This window comes from Falco cherrug, chromosome 12 (assembly GCF_023634085.1).
Source record: "Falco cherrug isolate bFalChe1 chromosome 12, bFalChe1.pri, whole genome shotgun sequence".
Taxonomy (NCBI): domain Eukaryota; kingdom Metazoa; phylum Chordata; class Aves; order Falconiformes; family Falconidae; genus Falco; species Falco cherrug.
The window spans coordinates 8,981,594-8,995,047 of NC_073708.1; the positions used below are offsets into that span (position 1 = coordinate 8,981,594).

General features: G+C 39.4%; 1 protein-coding gene across 5 annotated transcripts in view; it reads left to right on the plus strand.

Moving 5' to 3' along the window:
* The window catches only part of SUCO (SUN domain containing ossification factor), a 40,913-nt gene that overhangs the window by 6,082 nt on the left and 21,377 nt on the right, over nt 1-13,454 (plus strand). For all 5 annotated transcript variants that reach the window (XM_055724432.1, XM_055724428.1, XM_055724430.1 and 2 more), the window contains exons 2-6: nt 5,773-5,878; nt 8,121-8,222; nt 8,668-8,813; nt 12,122-12,262; nt 12,443-12,593. In XM_055724432.1, the coding sequence (XP_055580407.1) occupies nt 5,773-5,878; nt 8,121-8,222; nt 8,668-8,813; nt 12,122-12,262; nt 12,443-12,593 (646 nt within the window). The remainder of the gene's footprint in view (nt 1-5,772; nt 5,879-8,120; nt 8,223-8,667; nt 8,814-12,121; nt 12,263-12,442; nt 12,594-13,454) is intronic.

The window sequence follows — 13,454 nt, forward strand, 5'->3', positions numbered from 1 at the left end:
TGATAGCACTGTAAGGAAGGAATGAGGAGGTTTTCCGCTGTTAACTCCTCGTCCTTGGTTTCTGTTGTTTAACTTGGAACAATAGCGGACAGTCACAAACAAATGGTATGTTCTCCCTCTGTCTTCTCAGATCTTTTTATCTGAATATATTCCAGCCCAATGCTGGCTTTCTGGTCCTTGGAAGTTACTGGCATTGTGTCCACAATCCCAAGATCACATCAGGGGGTGCAGAGAAATGTGTGGCTGAAGGTGGGATGCAGGACTACCCCCTTCAGGCAGTAAATCAGTTCAATCTGGAAGTATATGGTGCAACTGTAACCTTCTTTTGCAGTCTTTGCATGCTAATGCATTTAAAATGCTGAAAGCCGTGTTTTTAAACTGCTGATTGGAATCTCGCTGTCTGAAGCTATAAAGTTCAGTATTGTCAAAAGTATCTTTGTGTTGAATAAATTAAGTAACTGGCTTTTTTGTGTCGCATTTCAGTTTGACAGTTTGGAGAGCACATTCTTTGCAAAGAGTGGGCAAGATTAAAAACCTAAATTGATTGTGAGATACAATGGATTGGTAAAGAATTTGCAAAAAAGCTCGATTTTTTTTTTGTTTGTTTGTTTTGGGGTTTGTTTTTTTTAGTGCATGAATAAAGTTAGTGGGTAGTGGAAGGAAATGAGATGGTATCAGTACCTTGCTGGCAGCATCCTTACTTAGTCTAGATCTGTAGATCTAGTTTTCAGCTTTTTTATTCCTTGAAGAGCCATCATAACTTTTAAAATTATCTTAGTAATGCATGCTGCTGTTCTGTGGTAATAAATGGCTTCTAAATGAATGGTGTGGGTTTTGTTGTTGTTTGTTGTTAGTATTCTGGCCAGCGTTAGGGAAGATTAATAGTTCTTCATGGCATTTATCAACGCTTATTTCCACTTTGTATACAGAAGTAAGTGTTGTGTCTGGGGAGACTGTGCTGAAGCAGTCGGTGCCTTGCAAATAGCTTTCTGCCTCTGATGGGGTGAAATAATGTCACAGTCCTAAAAGCCCTGTCTTCATTTTCTGAGAGGTTTATTTTGTTCTGCAGGCCCTTTTAAATGCAAGTTCCTCTTGTTGAGCTGAGAAAAAGATTGATTCCATTAAGTCACTGGGGAGAGGGTTCCCTCCTTTTGCTGTTTTTTCTGCATTGCCTGTGGCTGGAAGGCAGATCACTGCTGACTCCAGAGTTCGGATGCAGATCTGCTGAGCTACTGGTTCTCATAGAGCCTTGTTCTCTCTGACAGGCTAGCGACAGCAGTTGCAGACCTGTAGGACGTGTTCAAAGCAAAAAGGTATTTTCCTGCCTTCCTCCTTTTGACGCAGCTTATCTCATTTTTTACCTGATTAATCCAAACCAAGGTGCCTCTGCCCCGTTCACAGGCCTGCTCTGCCAGCTCTCCGCCCCTAGGTCCAAAACCCGCCGTCCTTCTCTTGCACAGGCCTATTCTGAGCTGATCCTGTGCATGTTTTCGGTAGTGAAGTGTCACATGGCGGGGATGTGATGTGTCCTTTCTCCCCCTTAGCTGCTGGGCTTTGGTGCATCTGCACCTGTCGGTAATACAACCCATAACAACCCTCGGAGATGTGCAGGAAATGTCAGGGATGGCCTTGGAGAGGCTGTTCCCGCTGCGCTTGGGGGCGGCTCGGTCATCGGTATGCTGGTCACAGCTTCCTTTGATTTTTCTTTTTGCTTAAAATTGCTGTCTCACAGGTATCAACTGTAAACTGCTTTGAACTGCTTCACTCTCCAGTGTCCAAAAGTAGGTCTTGTTTGGGAAGAATTTAAAAAAACTCTTGAGTCATTTAGAGGACAGATATGTTTGAACTGAATCTTGTGTGAGTGTTAATTTTTTTCATATGAAGACTTTGGGAAGGAAACCTTAGGCTGTTTTTCTCTGGGCAGATCAAATTGTGGGAAAACTGCTCTTCAGATGTTGCTAATTTGGATTTATTTTTTTTTTGGTCAGCTGTAACTGTATGAATAATTTTTCTTACCAGTTGTTTACTTCTTACTTGATTTTTATGCTTGTCAAAAGTTATCAATACTTTCCTATCTCTGATACTCTTCTGCAGCCTCCTTCACAATTACTTACCAAATTAGAACTGGACACCCTTTCACATGAAACCTGCACTGCAGTTTCAAAACCACCTGCACTTTTGAATTACAGTGCGTTCCTTTTCAAAAGCCTAACCGCCATCAGTAGACCGTAGCCAATTTGTATAGCAATAAGTGTACTGCACCGTGCAGATAGGGGTGAGCAGGCTTTCTGCTTCAGTAGAGAACCACGGTATGTGCCTGCCCTGTGAAGAGTAAAGTTCTTCCCCCCAGCTTCTGTGTCTGGGCTTGCAGCTTTTGCTTTTGGGTTTGCGCACATCATGCTGAAAAATAGCTTTTCAATTACATTAATGATGACACTAAAAGACTCATGCCTAAGTTTCTTTGTTCTTTATGAGATTTAATAGCAGCTGCTATTTTGAGTCATACTTACCAGAAATGGAACTAACAAAAGCTTCCCTATCCATGTAAGTTGCTAACTGTTGGTTATGTGTTTGGAACAATCTCTTGAAGTCATTTCTACACTATTTTGTTACTTGAAGATACACTTTGTACCTGAGACAGTATATCTAGTGACTGATCTCCAGTATTATTTGGGCATTAGATCTGCTTGCTTCCAAGTCACCGTTCAAATGCTTCTCTTCAGTCACGAGAAAGGGAAGGATATATTGGCATAGACAGATGCAGAAGCTGCTGGGCTTTCACTGGACATACTGTGCAAGTTTATTAAACTCAAGGATTCCGTTTGCTGTAAACTAACACTTAAGTTTTCATGTTTGTTCTCTTTCTGAATATAGAGAACTGCTTAACAGACGTGCTAAGCAATTTGGCAATTTTTTTTTTATTGTGGGCTACATCTGTTACCAGCCTGTGGCTGAAGATGCCTGTTGACTGCATATGTAGAATGCTGAAAGAAGAGTAGCAGTGGTCCTGATAAGGTGACTAATTGACTTCTCATAGAATGGCTGGTCTCATGTGGCCTTGCGTTCTGTGGATTTGTGTTCTTAATGCTCTGTCAGTGCTCGATGGTAGCAGTTGAATGGTACACCCTTCCTGCTGCATCCTCTGTTGCAGTAGAGCTCAGGTTTTCCTGTGGGTGCGTGCATGCATGCATATACAAAATGAGTTTTCAGTCCCCTCCCATGCTTAGAGGGCTCTTGGAAGACTTGAGGCATCATGTTTGAGTTGGGGAGTGGACTGAGAAGAATTACTGAAAATAAGCAAATTGGGTATTGGACAGATTGTCAGAATAGCTTAAATATATGAGCTGTCAAACTGCATTCTTCTAAAAGCTGTGTTCATGCTCTAATAAAGCATGAATTGTTGTGTTAAAAGTGTCAATATATTAAGGCAAGGAATGTATGCCTTTTGTGTTAAGTGCTTTTCATGACTGCAAGTGCTAAAGTAGGTACTAAAGTGGTTGTGAGAAATATACCCTGTGTTTTAAAATGTTGATTCATAGCCAATGATATCTTTCCTTTTCATCATTAAGGGACTTAATGTTGCTCTGTACAGTTCACTGAAGGTCCCCCCTTAGTGTAAGCAAGATAGGAAATAACATATTTGTGTGCATGTGTAATAAGGGGTGGAATGGGCTACAATATGTTCTATACAATTTCTGATCTGTCTCCTATTTTTATGAACAATCAGGGAGTAGTCATAGCTGGAAGGAGAGACCAGAGGTACTGGAATTAAGAGCATGAGAAAATTTCTCCATGAAATGACTGCAACAACTTTTCATAAAAAAAATTACTCAAAGTATTTGCATAAGTATTTTTCCAAGTGAGAGCTAGGAAGTAAGGCCATACGTCTGGTAACACTTCATTCAGTCTCTGAAGTGTATGTCCTGTGCTTAGGATAAGACAGAGGTTTGATGGAAAACTTAATACAAACAAGTAACTACGTGATGGGATGGGAATTGAAGATGTGTGGGAACGCATACACCTCATTTTCTACTTAACTGAGACATGTGACTTTGTAGCTGCTGCAGTAAGTGGTTATAAATGTCTTTATACCCTTATATTCAGTGCTTTGGTTTCCAGTAACTGCAGCAGTTGCTGCCTGGCTTGAGAGCTTCCATTCAGTTCAGAGGAAGGCTGTTGCCTCAAAGGTGGGGAATTTTGCTGAGGTGCAGCAGGGCTGAGACAGACCTGGGACACCTTATTTGCCCGTCTCCAGAAAGGCATGTCAGAACCCCTGAGTTCCTTGTCCACCATCTTCTGCTCTTCTGGTGGTCACAGACCTGGATTTAGGGTGGCTAGTGCCTTGCCACCACTCCCCACTGATGTGGGTGGAGGAGCAGCAATAGGTTTGTATCTCTGCAACAGCCCAGTTTTGTGTTTTGCCTGCAACCTGGAGAAGTAGTGCTCCCTGTGTGTGTATGTGTATATATGCATGAAACTTTAAAATATAATACTTGGCTGTGATCGATTGTGGCATGGGTTCCTCCTCAGTGGGGGAATCTGTGTTGCATATACTTTCCAATAAAGGTGATCTTCAAATTTTTAAGATGAGTGGTAGTTCAGATTCTAAACACTGTTATGATCCCAGTTGCATAAGTGAATCCTGATCTAGTGATGTTCTTACTGGTATGACTGACCGTTAAGGCTGTATTTTAGTTTTCAAAACTTATGTCAGAAGGTTGCTGTATCCAGATTTCCTGCGTGCTTGAAGGTCTGCTGTAGATCTGTCTCCTGGAGGAGGAGGAGGCAGCCCTTTCTTCAGGGTGCGCAGTGACGTTTGTGTGAATTCACACAGGGCTGTACCGATCACCTGGCTGTCGTGGGAGCAGTAGCTCCTGGAAAGGCATTCGGCTTTAAAGCGGTACATGTCTCTGTTCGAGAATTGTTGAAAACTCCACTAAAAGCTCAATTTGCCCAGCATTTTCCTGGGCTTACTCAAAGACTGCATGAAGACCTTTGCTGGCCGTTGGCCCTCCAGCCTAATGCTTTGCTCTGCGGGTGTTGCCTAGGATGTGACACGGCCATGCACTTGGTGCAACCACTTTTGTGACTAAAGATGCTGGTCTGGTGCAAGTGCTTGTATAGATGCTGGCTGCTTTTCTATGGAAATAAATCCATTTCTACCAAGAAGCAAAACTGTTCTGAACTGAAAGTACAAAACAAATCTCTATGGAGGTTGTATCTAAAGCCAGCACCTGGTTTGCCATTTGTCTCTGTTTTCATTGGCTTTTGCATGGGCCTTTTGTTTAATATACTTTCTGTAATTCTCTTAAATGTGCTTGATGATGCTCTGTGTGATCTGTATCAGGGAAATAAGCAGCTTTATTTTTTGAATCTGTGGCTTTAGTTTTTGCTTAGTAATAATCATTGTTAAGATATCCTGTTACTATATGACAAAAGGTATAGTTAATTCAAATACTTCCTAACCAGCAGCAACTTCACCAATTTGTCAGCTTCTGCTTTGTGACATGGTGTCATGCAATAACTGTTTTGCTGATACTTTTGTCTTCCGGAAGTAGTAAATGTGTCATGTGTTTTGTGTTACTAATTTCTTAAAGTTAAGTCCTCCAATGGTTTTGATAGACTAGTATCTATGAACTGTATATGTGTATTTTTTATTGACATCTCTTGGGAACAGCTGAAAAAAGGTTGAGGGGGACAGTGCTGAGGGAATTTTAAAATATCATTTCTTCGGTTTTTAAATCAAGACTTTGACTTTTTTTTTTTTAATAGGCTTCCTGTTTGGCATGTCTTTTGTAAAGACAGTCTTTCATCGGCAGTGCAATATGCTTCAGGTGATGCTTGTGCCCTGGCAAATGATGAAAATGTCCAGGAAAAGGTATGCTGAATAAATCATGTTAATTAACTACTCAGTCTGGCTTGACATTAAATAAAAAAAAGTACCTGATTCATGCACTTTGATTCATGGGGTCGTCTTGGCCAGATTGTTTAATGTGCCCAGTTGTTTTGTGAAATGTGATGTTATCTTCCCAAATTTTTGTTTTCCTTTACTGTCAAGTTTGTTGCAGTTATACAGAAATACGGCTGGACAGTTTGTGTGTGTGTGTGAGGGGACAATTAGTAAAGCTAGTAATGGTGACCCAGTTTTTTCTTTATTTGGGTGCCAGATGTTAGAAGAAGTGGTCATCAGGGATTGTGTGTGGCTCTGTGGGGACCATGGTAAGAGGTGCTGGCCTCAGGAAGTCTAGGCCATGCTATGCCAGTTGCATCTGTGTTGTGTTTAAAACCCCAGTGCACCAGTGATTTTTATCCTAAATAGAAGACCTAAGATTGTTTTATTAAGTCAGTATTTATCACTTTGTTTTCCTCCTGTTTAATAAAAACTAATTAAGTGAAAATACATATGTGAAATGCTAATAAGTCTCTATCCCTTATTTACATTACTCAGCACTTTGGATTAAATTGAGTGTAAACATTCCACCCTGATAAATGAAATTACCATGACTTGTAATGAGTTAATTTACACAAGTAAAGAATCAGTCCTATGATAAGCATGGGCATTATTGATATTATTGGTCTTCCCATTTCCTCCACCAATCAGTAGTAGTGCTAATCATGGCCCTCATTCCAGGAAGTTTTTTTCTATGTCACATCAAACCTGCAAAATGTGTGTTGAACATTGTAGTTGACTTGTGTGGAGAGCTAACTGACCAGAAAAAATATTTTTAAAATATTGTAGGTTTCTTAAGCATTTCAGTGTTTAGGCTAGCTGATTTTTTTATGCCAGCTTGTACAACCAAGTAGCATTCAGTCCTATTCTTCTAGCTGCCTGAAAAAAGTCCTGCTCGAGTTTAATGGCTGATGTAATAAAACTGGAAAGATCAAGTAAGCTTTGAGACTGGGAAGCCACTGGTGTATGTTTTCCTACTTTTTTTGCAACATTCTTCCCTTCATTCTGTTAACATGGTTGCATTGTTAAGCAGATCTCTGAACTTAAACCCAAAGATTTGAAAGCTCATGCATTATACTGTACTACTTACTCATTAAAGAAAAATCTCTTGGGTGTATGAGAAATCTTAAGCATGTGTCTGGTACTTCTAAGTAGGCTGCTGGAGCTGTCCTACCCAAAAAGAGCAGTCTTGCAGCCCTTGATCAGTTTTCCTTACATCAGTTGTCCCTTCAAGGCATTGATGCTGTTTAATCTTAGGGACTAAGATATGAGCTAATAATATTTGGGGAGAAATGTTTCTGTGAGGTTGCCAGCTCAGATTTGTAGTTCCTGCTCTTCCAGTGTATGCCCCTCTCAAATTAATATGATCATATAATTTTGTATGGCTTAGCAGCCCATTTTAGATCCGAACACTAGCACTTCTAGTGTTTGACCACAGGATTTTAGGTAACCCTTATAAAGTGAGGTGTGTGTAAATTTCTACCAGATTTCTTGCTGTATTTTAAAGTATTGCTCAAAAATAACTCGCACGTGTTGTAACTAAAAAAAAAAAAATATATTTGAGGAGCAAGTAAATTCTTGTTAGTTCTACATCAGGTGGTTTAAAAGGTTTTTTTGTTGTGGTTTTTTTTTTCTCAAGTGTATATTCTTTTTTACTTTGTGAATTCACTGCACTTGATTGTCAATCTTTAGTTGTAAAAGAAAAGGTTGCTTTAAAAGGTTACAGAAGACTGGTTCTGCTGATAAGACTGCTGTAACTGAAATGTGCCAAGTGTTATTTTTTAATGGTGGTCTGTTGCAAAATCATATTAGGATTTCTTTTTTTCCCTTCCTACTTAGGGCAGGAAGGAGATGGGGAGGATTTGTCAACCTAGAGCTTCATAGCAGATTGATTATCTTTCCTAGCACACAAACGGAATGATTTAAGACAATGCTAGAATGGTCTTTCCTGTGAAGATTTAACTGAATTGTTTTAACTTGCTGTAGTCATTATACAGATGAGATTTTACATGTACAGGGGCAGTGGCTCAGAAGATTCATGTAGCTTAACTTATTGATATTTTAGTGGTTTTAAAGGTAGTATTATTCAGTCTGTACCAAAGGTAACTCCTCTTATGGAATAGGTCTGTGTTACAGCATACTTACTGTTGTTTTACCTTTAATATACTAGGGGGAAGAGGCTGGTCCCAGACTGGAGTCTGAGCATGCAGACTCAAGTATGCGGAGTTACTCTACAGAAGAGCTACTTGATGACTTTACAAAGTCTGACCAGGCGAGACATTTTTATTTCATTCATTGTCTCCGTACATTCTTCAAATGCTTCTTGGATTTTGGACTTTTTCATTTTGGTTATCGAAAGCTCATAGTAACAATCTATTGTGTTTTGCTTGCACGCACAGTTGCTGTCAGACTCATGTTTCCAATGAAGGAGAAAATGTGTGACCAAACAGATCTTGCATTTCCCATGTGCATAAGTAAGAATAATTAAATATTTGTAGGTACTAACTAATATTTCCAAGACAAATTAAAATTAGATGTTATAGGTATGAAGTATCTCTTTTATAAAATAAAACACCTTCTCATTGAGAAGATTTATTCCTTAACTGTCTTGCTGTCTGGTTTTCAGGTTCATTGATGACAGAAATTGGATCTACTGAACTGTTAAAACTCCCTACTAGATGGTGTAGTTTTGAAAAATGTTTGTGCTGTTTTCACAGACTGCAGAAATGGGTGAAGCAAGCCAGCCTGATGTTGAGACTCCACCTTCAGTAGACTTAAATGAAGCTTCGTCTAGCATAGTTGCAAGCACTGAAAACATTTCCAGTTCACCTACCTCAGAGATACCTCCAGTCTCGCAGCCCCAGTAAGTCTTTTTTTAACTTTATTAATTTTTTATTTATTTTATTGTCTTGGACTTTGAGAGAATATCACTTTCTCTGTTGTTAGAAGGGTTACCTCTTTAGGTTTGGTAGGAGTAAGGCTAGACTGCTGCACGTGGTTCTTTTGCTGTACTTTGGTTTATCGTGTCAGTGCTAATGGAGTAAATGCCATCATTTACTTAGTCTAGTGGATTAAGAGTTGTGTACTTGCGTGAAGTGTCATCCTATTGACATTAGTTTCTAAGCTGCTGTTTTGGCTGGAAAAAAATACCCGATATCTTTTATGTGCTGGGTAATCTATACTATAAAAGCGCTCAGGTCTTCACCGTGAGGCATTCTGCCCTTCAGAAATGTGCTTTCACATCTATGACGACAAGCCCCAAGGCTGCTTCGGCATCGGTCTCAGCTTTTGGTTAAAAAAGAACTTGGCAGAATTTTATTCTAGGACTTAAAACAGCGCGGTCCTAAATAAGTTCCGATATTAAGAGACTTCTGAGGAAATAGCATGTTTTAGTATAAATGTAACTAAGACCGTTTGCTTTTCTAGTACTTAGTGTATTGCAGAGCTACCTCTGCTGCAGGCAGTCTTCAAGAGTTGATGAGCTTTTGTTTCCCTTCTGTTGTGGAAGGCCATGCTATCAAATGTGAAATGTAGCCTGGATATTCATATGTGTATTCTTATACTTTCACTAAATTCTCGTGGGCTTTTTAATGTATGCTAAAGGGAATATATTATTCTGATTATCTGCTGATAAAGATTTAATATTTTGGTAGATAAAAATTCAGCACATGAAAAATGAAGTAGACTGCTCTTTTGATGTTCAGGTTTTTTAAGAGTCCAGTTTTTCCTGTGTAGCAAATTTAGTCTCTTTACCCTAGAAAAGGTCAGGAAATCTTGTCTGCTGACTGATACTGCCTAGTCTGCTAGGGCTAATGCTTAATAAGTAAGTTTAATTGCAAGTCTTCAAAAATCAAGCTTCCCAAATACGCAGTTTTTATAAAGCAAAGCTGGAATGTAATTTTGCTGTGTTTCTTTTTATAGCTTTTGTTGACTACTGTACAGACTCATTTGTGTAACGTGTTATAAGTCCTACTGTTGTCAGGTCTAAGGAGGAGATTCAGGTTGTTTTCTTTTGAACATTCAGCTCGGTATCTTGTAACTGTTGAAAACAGTCTTGCTGTCATGGTTGGGGAATACTAGAACAATGAACTCTGAAGTCTCAAACTGTGAAACAAATAACAATGGAAATTTTGTTTTGGAGCATCTGCTGTATTAGTTAATGGTTGGTAAAGTGTTCTGACACTAGTACCGTTTACAAGAAAAAAGTGTAGAATTGGTATAGGAGGAGAGATGCATGTTTATACATGATTTCAAACTTCAGTTCAGCTTTACATGGTAATAGGTGGTCTCTTTTTGTACAGATTAATATCCAAAAGAGCTGCAGTCCAACTCCATACTTAAACAAGATCTTTGAAAAGACTCAGTTGCATTTTTTTATCCTTAATCAGCATTTTTCCTGTTTTAGGTACTGATTCCCATCCATGTAACAAAGTCCAGCTCCCTTAGGTGTTACCAGTCTGCTATCCCAGCAGGACCTCCTAGTCAAAATATTCTGGAAGTAATTTTATTCCAAACTATTTTTACTTTGTAATGATTCATTATTTTTTTTAGGATAGCACTGATTGTAGCTTTTCTATCCAGACCTAATCTGGGGAAAACATCTTAAAAAATAATCTGAGCTTCTCTTCTGGCTGCAAGTAAAGACAGCTGCTATGCAAAGTAAGCTTGGTAATGCACTTTAAAAATTAAGGCAAAGCTACTAACAAATGAAAGTACCCAAAGGAGAGGGAGCATTACATCTTTTAGCCTTGTGCTACTCCCCTTCTGCCAAAATTAGTTACTTGATGCCATTCAGGTACACCCTGACGTCAGGGTATTTTTAGGTTCATACTTGTCCCCTATTTTATTCAGTTGACAATTATTCATACTGTCATCTATCCAGTGAGATCAAGAAAATGTGAAGCTTAAGTGTACTGCTGAACCTGTGTTACATGCAGAGCTGTACTGTGTGCATCTCAGATGTGTGACTTCTGGGGCATTTGGAGAAACTGCTCCCTGTTTGTAGCTAATAATAAATTCTTGTATTCGTAGTGTTTGTTAGATTTTGCTACATAGCAAAAGGTCTTGAATGCCTACGAGTGTTTTGTTTTATACTGTGGGAACTTTATCATATGAAAGGTAATGAAATTGGCTCCCTGGATTTGTTGCAGCTGCTTCTGTTGATAATTGTAGCAGTCGGAGAAGCAGAAAAGATCCCCTTTTAAGTTGCTGATGTACTGTTTGTGTTTTGGCAGCTCTGTATCATGATACTGGATTAACCTAGTTTGCTGCTGACAGTGAGGAAAGCTTACGTTGAAATTTGGGAGGCAGAATAAAGCTTTTAGTCAGATCTGCTTTATAACCTTCTAGATGAATGTGAAAGTCATCGTTGTACTGGAGAGGGCAGTCACAGAAGTTATAAACTAAAGTTATTATTATCTGTCCATTTTCTCCTCCCCACCCATGTTGTTGTTCTGAAAGAACATGTAGGGAGGCTTTCTTTTCAGTTTTTGCCTTAGAATTTGTCTGATGTGGTGTGTTCAGCCTTTCTGGGAGAGACCAAGTAAAGCAATAGGCAGATTAGCTAGTTTGGGCTGTTGATGTAGCTTGGATAATGGTCTACTGTTACTACATTTTCATTACACTGATTTTTTTATTTTTTTTTGCTAATCTAGTGAAAGGGAAGTCTGGTCGGCTGTACTGTATATCATTATGCCACCCCTTTTCTCCTCTAGTTTTAGCCAAGTTCTGTTCTGACTGCTGCTTGTTGACTTGGGAACATTAGGAGCTCTTAGTGATGGAACTCGGTCTAGTGTTTGATTCCTTTGTTGAAAGGGAAAAGAAAATTGCTGGCAGTCAGGTTGAAGCTGTTCAGAGTTTGTAGTGATGACGGGGGGAAAAAATTATCCATTGCAGTGTTTGGTAAGATGTTAGATGAGAATTGTAGGAGATGAGAAGGTAGCTTTGAGTTCTTTTGCTGGCACAGACAGGCTGGAGAAGGAAATCCTATTCTTGCACGGGTACAGCTGAGAATGCAATTCCATAGGTAAAGCATACTTCATTCCTCTTAATTATTTCTGCAAGACGGTTGCTCTTTGAAAACTTAGAAATATCTTTAGTTTTGTGGCTGGTTATCAGGGCTGCTTGTATTATCAGAAGGGTAAAAAAAGCGTGTTATTTCTTTCCCTTCAGTGCAATAGAAAATTCCCGTGCTGATACTCCTGTAGTCAGCTCTAGTGAAGCTGAGCAGTCAGAACCTGACTGTGATATTGGTGGGACACTTGAGGCTGACCCTCAGAGTGAGCCTTCCTCTTTTGTCAGTCCACCAGAGAGGTGAGTATTGAAGCAGGTTGTGAGTCTGAATAATTTAAAAGCAATTGTTCTTTTCTGTCCTGGCCTTGCAACAAACATTTGTGTGTGCTTGCTTATCTATGTGTTTGTGTGTGTGTTTAATATTGCATATGGCTGAGCATGTGATCATTTTATAGGTCCTAATACTCTTTTAACTTTCAGCCTTGCAGGTCAACATATAGAAAACATATCATCTTCACATGGCAAGGGAAAGAAGACAAAATCTGAGTTTGAGTCAAAGGTTTCAGCAGCTGAAAAGGGGGCAGATGAGCAAAAATCTGCTCTGAATGCCTCAGAGAACTTAAAAAGAGAGGTAAGCAGTGCTGATGTCCACTCAGTACCCCCAGGAGCCTCGTGCCACCTGTTAGGTTATCACCATTATTAAAGATGAATGATGCCAACTCTTTTCTGATTGCCGCTGTATAAATGCACAGCCTTCACATCTTGAGCATTGTGTGGTTCTGATACTGCCATCTCAACAAGGGTGTAATAAATGGGGGGAAAAAGGGCAGCAAGGTCGATCCATTGGCACAGAACAGTGTTTCTGAGCTAAGTTTCTTTAATTACAAGACTTGGGGAAACAGACTAAAACTATCTGGAGCAGAATCCAGCAGAAATGTTCTTCATGCAACAGTTGGTTAAGCTGGGACTTCTGCAGGATGCTGTGGATGCTGGAGGAGTTGCTCGGTCCAGGTAAACTTGTAGAAGAGAAGTCTGAGGGTTGAATCTTGACTGAGTCAGGAAGTTCCTGAGTAGCAAGCAGATGGCTAGAGGCAAGATGACAGTTTAAGGAAATACAAAATGGTGTGTGTTTATTCTTTCCCAGATATTTTATTTGGCCACTGTTGAAGTGGGATACTTGGCTAGGCAGGTCTTCTATACTTAGTTGTATGACTGTTTTTGTGCTTTTACCACGAGGCACACTTTCTGAAGCTTATGTTTTTTTAAATAGGTGAAAAATGACCAAGGGCATGACAAGGCAATTCCATTTTTTTTGCTCTTTTAGGATCACATTTACTTTCACTAACAATTTGGATAACTCTTTTTTTTTTTAAAAAAAAAAAAAAAACCAGAGAAGTTTTTCTCAAGATTATTGAACAAAGTACAGCGTACCTTAAAATAATTACATGCAGTCAGGAGCAGTCTTTTAAAAAACTTGCTATAAACAAATGGA